The sequence below is a fragment of the Pagrus pagrus genome (assembly GCF_965226575.1).
Source record: "Pagrus pagrus genome assembly, chromosome: 16".
In the NCBI taxonomy this organism is placed as follows: domain Eukaryota; kingdom Metazoa; phylum Chordata; class Actinopteri; order Spariformes; family Sparidae; genus Pagrus; species Pagrus pagrus.
The window spans coordinates 9,246,442-9,257,397 of NC_140200.1; the positions used below are offsets into that span (position 1 = coordinate 9,246,442).

Sequence of the window (10,956 nt, forward strand, 5' to 3'; positions counted from 1 at the left end):
TTGAGAGTAGATCTGAATAGGCAGCACTGTGAGCAGCTGTGTGATACAGTGTTCCGGTGCCGCTCCCTGATTCAGCACCGAGTGATGGATAGCTCACCGACTTAAGTGCGCGGACAGGCTTTTGGAGCGCGGAAACTAAAAGGTACATCACTCCTGGTCTCTTCCAGTCCAAACAGCGCTGATCACTATCGATGCTGAGCATCAGTAAAGTTATTCAGGCACGGTATACCGTCATACTCACTCCCCGCCCACTCATATAGACGCAGCTGTAGTAACAGTAGTGGTGGAGAAGTTGTCCTGATATGCCTCCCAGCTGCGAAGATGACAGATTTTGCTCACACATCACGGTTTCAAGATAACGATTTGACAGTGGACGGAAACAGCTCCGTGCTCCTCGGTGAAGTTGGACTTCTTACAACCAGAGTACAAAATGGGACACAACCACCTGTTCTCTGTGAGGACGGCTATTCTCTCCTCGCTGCTCTTGTGTCTGTCAGGTAAGCATTTAATCATTTTAATAATACACTATAACGTCCTTAGTAAGCCCAAGTACGTAACTTAAACATGCTAGCAATATGTCACGTTTACGCCGATATTTTACCACAACAATAAGCTTACTGCATAAGACACGACGGTCAAGAGTGCTACTAAACATTTTGTCCCCGCTAGAAGCGATAAATGTCGAATAAATAAAAGTTAACATGTTTTAAAAGCAGCTAAATGTTAACGTACCTTTCAGTCCAAACCGTTGACGTCCTGGAATCTAAACACCTGCGCGCGGCTTTCAGCTAAAACTCCCATAATGCATTTCTCATATTTAGAGAAATCGCGCCAGTCTGCTAAAAGCTACAAAAATCAGTCAGGTACACTGTGTGAGTATGATTTATATTTGTTTTACATCTTAATAATGTTATAAAATGTCCAACCATTGATTAGTTAATTAAATTAACTCTGTAGCCCTTTATCTTTCGCTTTCACAGCAGGCTATGTTCACTTATTTTTGTCACTTTTAATAAAAAAAAACAAAAGCGCAAAGCTAGTGTTAGCAAGATGCTCCATTGAGCTAGCCTCTCCCTCCTCCTTAACCAAGCAGCTGTGCTAGACAAAAAATGTCAAGAGTCCTAAAAACTGTGAGAAAATATTCTACACAATATGCTACAACAGCTTAGTCATACTTAAAGTTTGCAAAGATTAGACGATTAATCGAGTACTTGGTCGACATGACATTAATCGCTAACTATTTTGATAATCGATTAATCATTTCAGGCATTTTTCAAGCAAAAATGTCAAACATTTGTTGGTTTCAGCTTCTGATATGTCGGGACTTTCTGCGTTTCTTTGTCATCTATGATTGTAAATATAGAGTTTAGGGGGTTTTGGTCAAAAGAAGCAATTTCAAGATGTTTTTTGGGGTCTGGGATATTGTGATGAGCCTTTTTTCACATTTTTTGACAGTTTGTAGACTAAATGATTGATTTTTAAAAATAATCTGCAGATTAATCAATAATGAAAATAATCATTTTTGGCAGCTCTAATCTTACCTATGTTTTCAGTGGATGTAAATGTAAAGATTTTTTTTCTTAGAAGAAGTAATGAACAAGAAAAAGATGAATATTTATGGTCAGAATTTGGAGTGTGTTTCAGCTTTCAGCCCCTGACTGTTGAACAAAAAATCATATATATTTTTTTAAGGGTATATAACCATTTTGTGGACATAATTGAAAACACTATCTAAAATAGGCTTATCATAGTTAATTTCATTTGGACTTTAAATCCATCAAGCTTGACAGTGGAACTCAGGGCAGCTCCATTTTGAACTCGATTCAGGAGCTTATATATTGGCATGTATGACATCTCTCTCCCTCAAATGCAAGCGAGGACTGTATAGACACAAGTGCTCACTAAGAGGTCTAAGATAACACGTCTTCTTGTGAAGTACGTGAGCGAGGGTTTAAAAACATCTCCATCTCCCTCCATCTCCACATACTACAGCAATCAGATGTGCAGGTGCTTGATCATGTGCCAACATACTTCTCATTATGATTCTGACAGTTTAGCTTATTTTTAGTCAACTCATGCAGAGTTGTTGCATGTTGTTTTTCATAGTGAACTTTTTACTCTTAAGTATTTGACAGCCCAATTTCACGAGAGCGCCTCTGGCCTGAGAAGCTGCTGACTCGATCATCCAAACTGGTCAGTGTTTTATACACCTCTCGCCAAGGGGCTTGGCCACAGTCCAAAATCCACGGCCCAGTGTGCTGGATGTTGGAGGTGTCATCTCATTTCAAGTCTCAGCTGGCAGGAGGCTTTGATCTATGGCACCCAAGAGCCTTTTCTTTTTTTTAAGCCCCACATCTGGTCCTTCCCAGATGCACGGACAGATGAACATGCACCGCCCTGACTGTCAAGAGAACAGATAAGAAATCTCTGGTGCCTGCTTGTTTGCCAGAATGAAATTAGTTCATGATGGCAGGAGAGGAGCCCAAGAGAACCATGGGCAAATTAACTCTGAATTCATACTATTTATCATGTCTAGTGCCCTGTTTTTGTCTTGTCTGAATAGGGGATATTCACAGACCACATTTGTCAGACAATTGTGTTACATAGAGACTTGTTGGGCTTTGCATGTGCACATTTGTCAAGCCCCTCTCTGTTAAAGACCCTCAGGCTTCGTAATTTGCATGTGCAATAAATCATTTACACAGATTTGCATGTACACCCTCAGGTTAGCTCCATGTAACATTGATGCTCCTCACCTGTTTATCCTCCAGTGGACTGTCCTACAGTTACGGGATGTAAATACTTGTCAGTGTGGTCATCAGAACCACAACTCACCCATGGACAGGTAATGATGTGGCCTTGGCTAAGCAACCATGACTGCTTCCAGATGCAGGTGCTTCAAGGTCCTGTTTTAGGATCCTTGATGTAAGCACACTTCATTGGGTTGCATTATACCATCACACTGTCAGACAGACATCCAGAGGGAGTGGGTGTTAATGGCATGTAAATCTAACCTCAATAGATCTTTTTCTAATATTGATTTTTGAGGTTTGGCTTTGGTTCGATGCTTTGAATGTTCATCCACATTACCTTCCATAAGTCAATAAAGAGAAGTAGTCAACAGATATTTGTCATAAAGTAAGTTGTCCTTCTGCACATGAAACAATGAATGCATTTAATGCATTTGTAAACTAGAATGGCACTCAGTAGAGTGCATACCTCTGCCAAGGTGTAACAGTCCTCTTTACATTGGTCAAGCTTAATCCAAAACCAAACCTGGTAGCCTTGTACCATTCTAAATTTTCAACCACCCATAACTGCTTGACCATGATTTAAGATCACCAGATCTGTAACAGCCAACCACTAGGACAACAAAAGAATGTAGATGCAATCTCCATTGTGTTGTGGGGAAAAAAAGAGAAAAAAAAGATTTTTATTAGGATCGACATCAAACTGTGCTCACTTATAGATACCAGCAGCCTAAATATGTCTGATTTTTTTCATCAAGATCCACGCCTTAATACTCGAGAAATTAACAAAAATGTCAAAGTTCCTGCATCCACACCTGGATATCCACACCAAAAGTTAGTGGGGTCTACTCCCGGTCGAGGCCATCCCGACCATCCTCCATTTAAGTTTTGTAGAAATCTGTTGAGTAATCATTGCTCCAGGCTCCAGCTTCATATGAACCGTACAGATGTAAGAGTGGTATCAATCTTCTTGCGTCATTTTTGGCATTAAAGTAAGTAAGTGTATTTTCTCAAAAGTTGGACTATTTTTTGAGTGTGAATAACAGGGAGTGAATAATGCTGCTCCATAAATACTGTATACACTGAAGCCTGACTGTCAATTCTGCCAATAGTAGCTTAGGGCTGTTATCATCTACACGATATAAGTCGATTGGTAAGAAATAACTGCAGTATAGTAAAGTCCAAAGATTTGTTTGAGGTAGTTGAGAAACACTGACACCATAAAAAATTATTATATAGTTTAGAAAATAGTTTGCCAACCAAAGGGTACTTTTTTCTTATATGTAAGATGTCCCAATTAGTGTGTATCTTGATGGCAGTCCAGTTTCTAGTTTAGTTAAAAAAAAAAAGAATATTGGAAATATTATATTCATCATATTTTTTTAACTCTAAAATATAAATAATATTGTTTTCAAAATCAACTGTCTGTCAGGAGATAGCATACACAAATGCAAACAAACACTATCGTCACCCTCTGCTTCAACTGTCAGTTAATTGTTTTATGCATCAGCTGCAACAGAGTGACAGACAGCTTGACAATAAACACCCTTCACTAGTGAGAAATTAGCTCACCTCCACTTAACACAAGCAAGTAATGATGTGTGTAATTGACTCTGACTACATTGATGAAGGTGGGAGCGATAATCCCCCAAGGGAAGGGGGTCCCTGTCTATTTCCATGCTATTCATACCGCAGAAAAATAACACACTGAGTCAGTCGGAGCTTGTACACAAACCTGTCTAGACTGCATATTCAAAATCAATTTGATTAAGCCACCTCTTGTTTTGAAGCCACACACGTACATAACAATAACACTTAAGAGATAAAGGAGCTGTCGAGGGAGGTGAGATTCTTCCTCAGTCTCACCCCGCTCACCTCGAGAGATTTTAGCATGCGACCCACAGAGGGACTTGGATCAAAAGATTTGCTAAGATGTGTAAAAGTCACTAAGACTTTACCAAGAAAAGTCTTAGATGTTTAGAATAGACTTCAGTGCTGAAGCATGAGATGTTCACAACACGTAGTTTCACTCCAAAAAGCCATTATATCATGCCAGCCTGATTTACTAGTGTTTGTGAAGAGAGGATTAGGGGAGACATGGATGAGAGAACATGGATATGATCCCAAGCATTCCCTGTGCAGCTAACTCCTGTCCACTTCCACAGTCCTTTCACTTTCATATATCACACCATTAAATATCAACTGCTGAATCCCAACAGAACAAAGTCACAAAGTTAAAGTAAAAGCTGGACATCAATGACTTTAATTTTAAGTGCTATATTAGCTTATTTAAATGTTTAAAAACTCCATATTACAGTCCGAGTTAAGAGTGATAATTTTTCAAGAAATACTTTGTAGATCTATTAACTGCATATTTGAATGAATAAAAGATGGGTGTGAAATTTAATAGAATCTGAAATTTAATTTGTACGCTGTTGAATAAATGTGACCAACTTTTAAATTCTATTACTCTCATATTGTATCTGTCTTCTATAAATGTTTCACACTTAAAAAAAGAAGACTTTTAAAATCAAAATGTCTGTATCTACAGCTCTTTGTGACGAGAAGACCCATTCGCACGCTGAGGATGATCTCTTCAAATCGCTGTTTGCTGGTTACAACAAGTGGTCCAGACCCGTGCCAAACATCTCCGATGTGGTCATTGTCAAGTTTGGGCTGTCCATAGCGCAGCTCATCGACGTGGTGAGTCATCACGAGACAGACGCGTGATAGATAAAGAAATTAAAAGTCCCACATTGTAGAAAGTGAGATTTACATTTTCTTTTTAATTACAAAGCAGGTCTGTGCTTTATAAATACTGTGAATGTATCAACACAGTCGATCCATGGTGAAATGCACACAACCCGTATTCAAATCTGTGCCTTTAAACAAGGCATTAAAAGCTCCTTAATAAGATTATGTATCTTAAAAGCACTTTTATATAGGACTTTGGTTATATATGAACAAAATGCTTCAAGTTTCAATGTCATTTTAGGTATTCCCTTTAATTTGATGAATACACCATATTCCTCCCTATACAAAACTTAAGGCGCTTTAACTTTAGCCCCTTTACCCTTTGGGTTTCACACTACACATGTGGTTTTTCAGCAGTATATTCTGCCATTTTTATATATAGTCACAAAAACAAACTTAAGAAAACTAGTTTATGCACCCTCTGCCCTGTCACTGAAAAAAAAACTGTTTCAGAGCACTTCTGAAGTAAAGTTGCTGCAAGCTATATTTGGGTCTGCTCTGACAAACCTCCAAGAACCTCTTTCATATATTCTTCTGGCCTGAACCCAGAGTTGACAGCCTTAACTCAATCTGTCTCTCTCCCTCTATCTCTTTGTGTGTCTGTCTGTCTGCTAGGATGAGAAGAACCAAATGATGACAACCAATGTGTGGCTGAAGCAGGTCAGAAACATTTGTGTCAGCGTTGATTTGTTATGTGTTACACATTAAGATAAAAAGTGAAAAAAATTAATGAAGAATTAAATGACAAATAATAAATAAAGTATCATAGCCCCGCAAAGACATTGCTGTTGTTTGTATCTCCCAGGAGTGGAATGACTACAAACTCCGCTGGAGACCGTCTGACTACGACAATGTGACGTCAATAAGAGTGCCGTCAGAGCTCATATGGGTACCAGACATCGTTCTATACAACAAGTAAGATTGATATGACACTAACACAACAGTTACAGTAAACTATTTTTTTCATTATTGTCTATAAAATAACAGAAAATAGTGAACAAATGTAACCGCAATTCCAGAGCTAAATTAGTATGTGTTCAGTTTGATGTCAGAAATGACTGAGAAAATGTTCAAATATTCACATCTGAGAAGGATGAACAGATATTTTTTTTGCTTTTTCCCTTTATAATCCAACATAAATGATTAATTGATCATTTCAATTGTTACAGATAAATGTACCGTACATGAATTAAAGATTAAAGATAAATTAACCAATCCATTGAGCTCTACTTAACGCATCATGTGCCAAATTGAATCCCACAGGGATCAATAAAGGTATATCTTTTCCTAACAACACTTTAATTTCTTGCAACAGCTACACTGATCATACAGCGATAAATTGGTTAAAATTGATGCCTCTTTGCTGGATGGTATATGGTATGAAGATGGCACCATCTAGTGGACTTCCTACTCTATTCAGCTCTAGAACAAATATCATTTCACTTGTACAGTTCTTCCTGTCTCAAATTGTAAAACATTTCTATTTCTAACTTTATGTGTATTGAGCATCTCTGTCATTGTCTGTCAATGCAGTTTATGATAATCTTCACATACATATTGCTTCAGTATGAATCTATTGTGAAATAGATTTTATGAAACCTCTCCTTTCTCCTAAATTGACCTCATGGAGATAAAACTGAGAGGGTCGATGATGGAGTTCTGCTCCATCGAGCCAGAGTAATCACAATTTGTAAGTGAAATTAAAAAAGGTATGAAACTGATGAAATGATAAGGACTCGTCATTACGTTTTCAGCAGGAGCTATTATCACCATTGAAGCGATGAATGGAGGGGAGATTACTGGAGAAGATATCATAGGGATATCGTAACACTTTTTCAATGCTGATTTCTAAAGAAAAAAGAGTTAAAAGGTTCATTAGAGCAGGATACGATAATATTACTTATAAAATTAATGGAAATTTCTACATAAACAAATTAGAATTAGATGGAAAATTGTATCGTTGTTGAGTGTGTATATCACCATGACTCATATGACATCTTGCACTTTTCCAGCGCCGACGGTGAGTTTGCTGTGACCCACATGACGAAAGCTCATCTATTCTACACCGGTAAAGTTCGCTGGGTCCCGCCTGCCATTTACAAGAGCTCCTGCAGCATCGACGTCACTTTCTTCCCCTTTGATCAGCAGAACTGCAAAATGAAGTTTGGCTCCTGGACGTATGACAAAGCCAAGATTGATTTGGAGCGAATTGAAAACACTGTGGACCTGAACAACTACTGGGAGAGCGGTGAATGGGCCATCATCAACGCTGTGGGGACGTACAATACAAAGAAATACGACTGCTGCCATGAGATCTACCCAGACATCACCTATTTCTTCATCATTCGGAGGCTTCCCTTATTTTACACCATCAATCTCATCATCCCCTGTTTGCTCATCTCTTGCCTCACTGTTTTGGTTTTCTATCTTCCCTCAGACTGTGGTGAGAAGATCACCCTGTGCATCTCTGTGCTGCTGTCCCTCACTGTCTTCCTTCTCCTCATCACAGAGATCATACCATCCACATCCCTCGTTATCCCGCTCATCGGCGAGTACCTCCTCTTCACCATGATTTTTGTCACCCTTTCCATCGTCATCACCGTCTTCGTGCTCAACGTGCACCATCGTTCTCCCAGCACTCACAAGATGCCCCGCTGGGTCCACTCCGTGTTCCTGGACCTGATCCCACGCTGGCTGTTCATGCGACGGCCCGCGCCAGATGGCCGTCGTCGAAGGCTGTTGCTCCTCCAGCAGGAAGCAGTGGTGGAGCGGCGGCAGGGCCGGATAGCAGCGTACAAATCTGGCAACTGCCTCAGCACCTCGGCTAACTGGTTAAGAGATGGGACCACGTCAGAAGACCCTGAGAGAAGCAGTTACGAGGATTTAGAGCTGGGAACGCTGACCTCATATTTCTCCTTCCGCCCTCCCTCGCCCAGACCTCCAGGGTCAACTCCTCCACCACAGCAGAAAAACCCGCAGAACAGCCTGAACCGACAGGAAGGGGCTGCAAACAGACAGTTAACAGGGGTCAACAGAGTCAATCCAACTCAGAGGCCAGCTAAAGTTGATAATACAGTATCGACAGACTCATCATTCTTGCTTTCACCAAGTGTTATTCGCGCTCTGGAAGGGGTGCACTACATTGCAGACCATCTGAGGGCTGAGGATGCTGACTTCAGCGTGAGTATCGATGAAATACTACATCTACTTTTATCAGAATGTTGTTTGTGTCAGTGTTGGTTCATGATTTACTGTATCCAACTTTCTCATAGTATTTATGAGCCCGTGTGAATGTATGGTATGACAAAACTTTACTTTAGAGTACACAACAAGCCGAACTTCGTTTCAAGTACACTACCAAGTTGGCTTGTGACGTCTTGTTAGTGTACGAGGGGTAGAACTGTGTTTGTTAACTGTTTAATGTGTTTATCAACTCTTTAATTGTTTTCTAATTTGATACAAAGTACAGCTTGTTACGTCTTATTGTACATTAAAATAAGTGTGGGCAAAAAATGACTTTGACGTAGAACTTAAGTCAAGTCATAGTATTCACTCCTGCCCAGTGTGTGAAGTCTTGTTTAAGATTTCTTTGATTCTAAACACAGTGCATACTCTCCAACTCATCAGCACCCTCATGACAAACACCTGTTCCTGTGCTGTTGCGCAACAGGAGGGAAAACTCCAATACAAAATAGGTAAATGAGAGGGAAAATTGGACTTCAATGTGCCAGGTGGCCAGAAAAATGACTCCAAATGAATCATTATATTGAGAGACTTTTCTGGAGACTCCTAAACTGAAGCACTAGATACCTAGAGCATTAGTGTTGAAACATTTTAGGGTGGTTGACGAGCAGAAGTGGGGCACAGAACATAGTATTTTGAGCCTGGCTGCACCAAGGTGGATGTTTTAAAAGAGGTCATGAGAGTGCATGAGTATAGAGAAAGTGTGAATGTGTCTGACTGACTGACTGAACTTTTACTAAGATCAGTTCTACAAACACATTTCACACCTGTAACGTTTCAATTTCTTGATGTCTGTTTCTCTTAATGCTCCGCAGGTGAAAGAGGATTGGAAGTATGTTGCCATGGTGATTGACCGCATCTTCCTGTGGATGTTCATTATCGTGTGCCTGCTTGGGACCATCGGCCTCTTCCTCCCCCCTTGGCTAGCTGGCATGATCTAGCTCTTATCAGAAAGTGTGAAAAATCCATACTCATGACTAGTTAGTGAAGTTTTACAGTCAAAATGTAGCTGAACTCCACTGTAAAACAGGGAATGTGACCATAATGTTGCCATTTTTAATTTTATTTTTAATTTTTAATGAAAAGGGTTCACCCTCTGAACAGTTCTATCCCAGACTCAGCTTGTCAGGCTCAGCTGTCCGGACTTGGCTCAACTTTTATCCGTCTTAAGATTCACCTTGTCAGCTTCAGTTTACATGGGCTGTAATGGACCTGAATGCTAACATTAGCGCGTTAACATGCTCAAAATCCTTACCTAACTAATCATTTATTGTTAAAATGCTAATGTGTAGCACGTAAGATTCAGTATGTTAGCATGCTAATGATTAAATTATTGTCTCTTTAGCATCTTGGTTAGCATACCATGCTAATCAAAACACGTGGTGCCAGCATCAGTGTTGGGAGACACAAGGACACTTTGAGTTCTGAGTACTTATGTTATAATGTAGTAATGACTACCGAGTAGTCATTGATGGGAACATCAACATCTTGATGGGCATTGTGGCTGTTGTGATCCCACCATAAGATGATCCCTAAGTACTGTTGTCTTTAGTTTAAGTAAATGTAAATTTAAAATTAAGTTACTTACTCACATTACATTTATGAGTAACTTCGGGATCAGTAATAGCAGCAGAATTACTGGGATCACATCAGTTTTTTGTCTCTGTGCTTTCAGTGGAGAGACTGGTCCACATCATGGAAGTAAGCCTTCTGGTAACTCCAAATTCTTCTTTACATGTTGCTAGCTATCCGCTGGCATACATGGAAAACACCTGGGTTTTGTTCTGAATTGCAAAGTGTGTTAATAAAGGTCTTTGAGGACTGGAATAGAGTCATTAGGATTCGTCTTCTGGAGACCAAATTTCATTGAACTCCAACCAAGTTGTCAATGTCACTCCATATAAAATGGGATGACTTTTACCTTTTAAGTTTCTCAACCTTCTTTGGTTGTGACCAACAGAGGCATGCTGCGCTAGGATTCTATATTACACTGGACTTGGGGAAAGTCATTTTCTTTTGTTTTCTTGACAGTTTTTCGTTCTGGCCATGCTGCCATGATAACTTATTTTTGAATGATCATACTATGTAATAAATACCCTTATGAAAACCTTTAAAAATCCGTGTGTATTGCTTTTATTGATTTGTGCGAGGGTGGAAAAAGGTTGTTTGATTCCTGGAGTTGTCCAGAATACACATGATACTGTACAAG

The 10,956-nt window shown here is 39.6% G+C and overlaps 1 protein-coding gene and 1 long non-coding RNA gene across 2 annotated transcripts in view; one reads left to right on the top strand and one right to left on the bottom strand.

Annotated features, from left to right (window-relative positions):
• LOC311272059 overlaps positions 1 to 778 on the bottom strand; it is a 55,087-nt gene extending 54,309 nt beyond the window's left edge. The window contains exon 1 of the long non-coding RNA XR_014624507.1: positions 733 to 778. This is a non-coding gene — a long non-coding RNA (uncharacterized lncRNA). The remainder of the gene's footprint in view (positions 1 to 732) is intronic.
• chrna2b (cholinergic receptor, nicotinic, alpha 2b (neuronal)) lies at positions 414 to 10,858 on the top strand. The gene is made up of 6 exons (XM_084378162.1): positions 414 to 497; positions 5,302 to 5,453; positions 6,120 to 6,164; positions 6,310 to 6,419; positions 7,517 to 8,684; positions 9,563 to 10,858. The coding sequence occupies exons 1-6, from the start codon at positions 431 to 433 to the stop codon at positions 9,686 to 9,688; spliced, it is 1,668 nt and encodes a 555-aa protein (XP_084234288.1). The 5' UTR covers positions 414 to 430; the 3' UTR covers positions 9,689 to 10,858.
• The last annotated feature ends 98 nt before the right edge of the window (positions 10,859 to 10,956 follow it).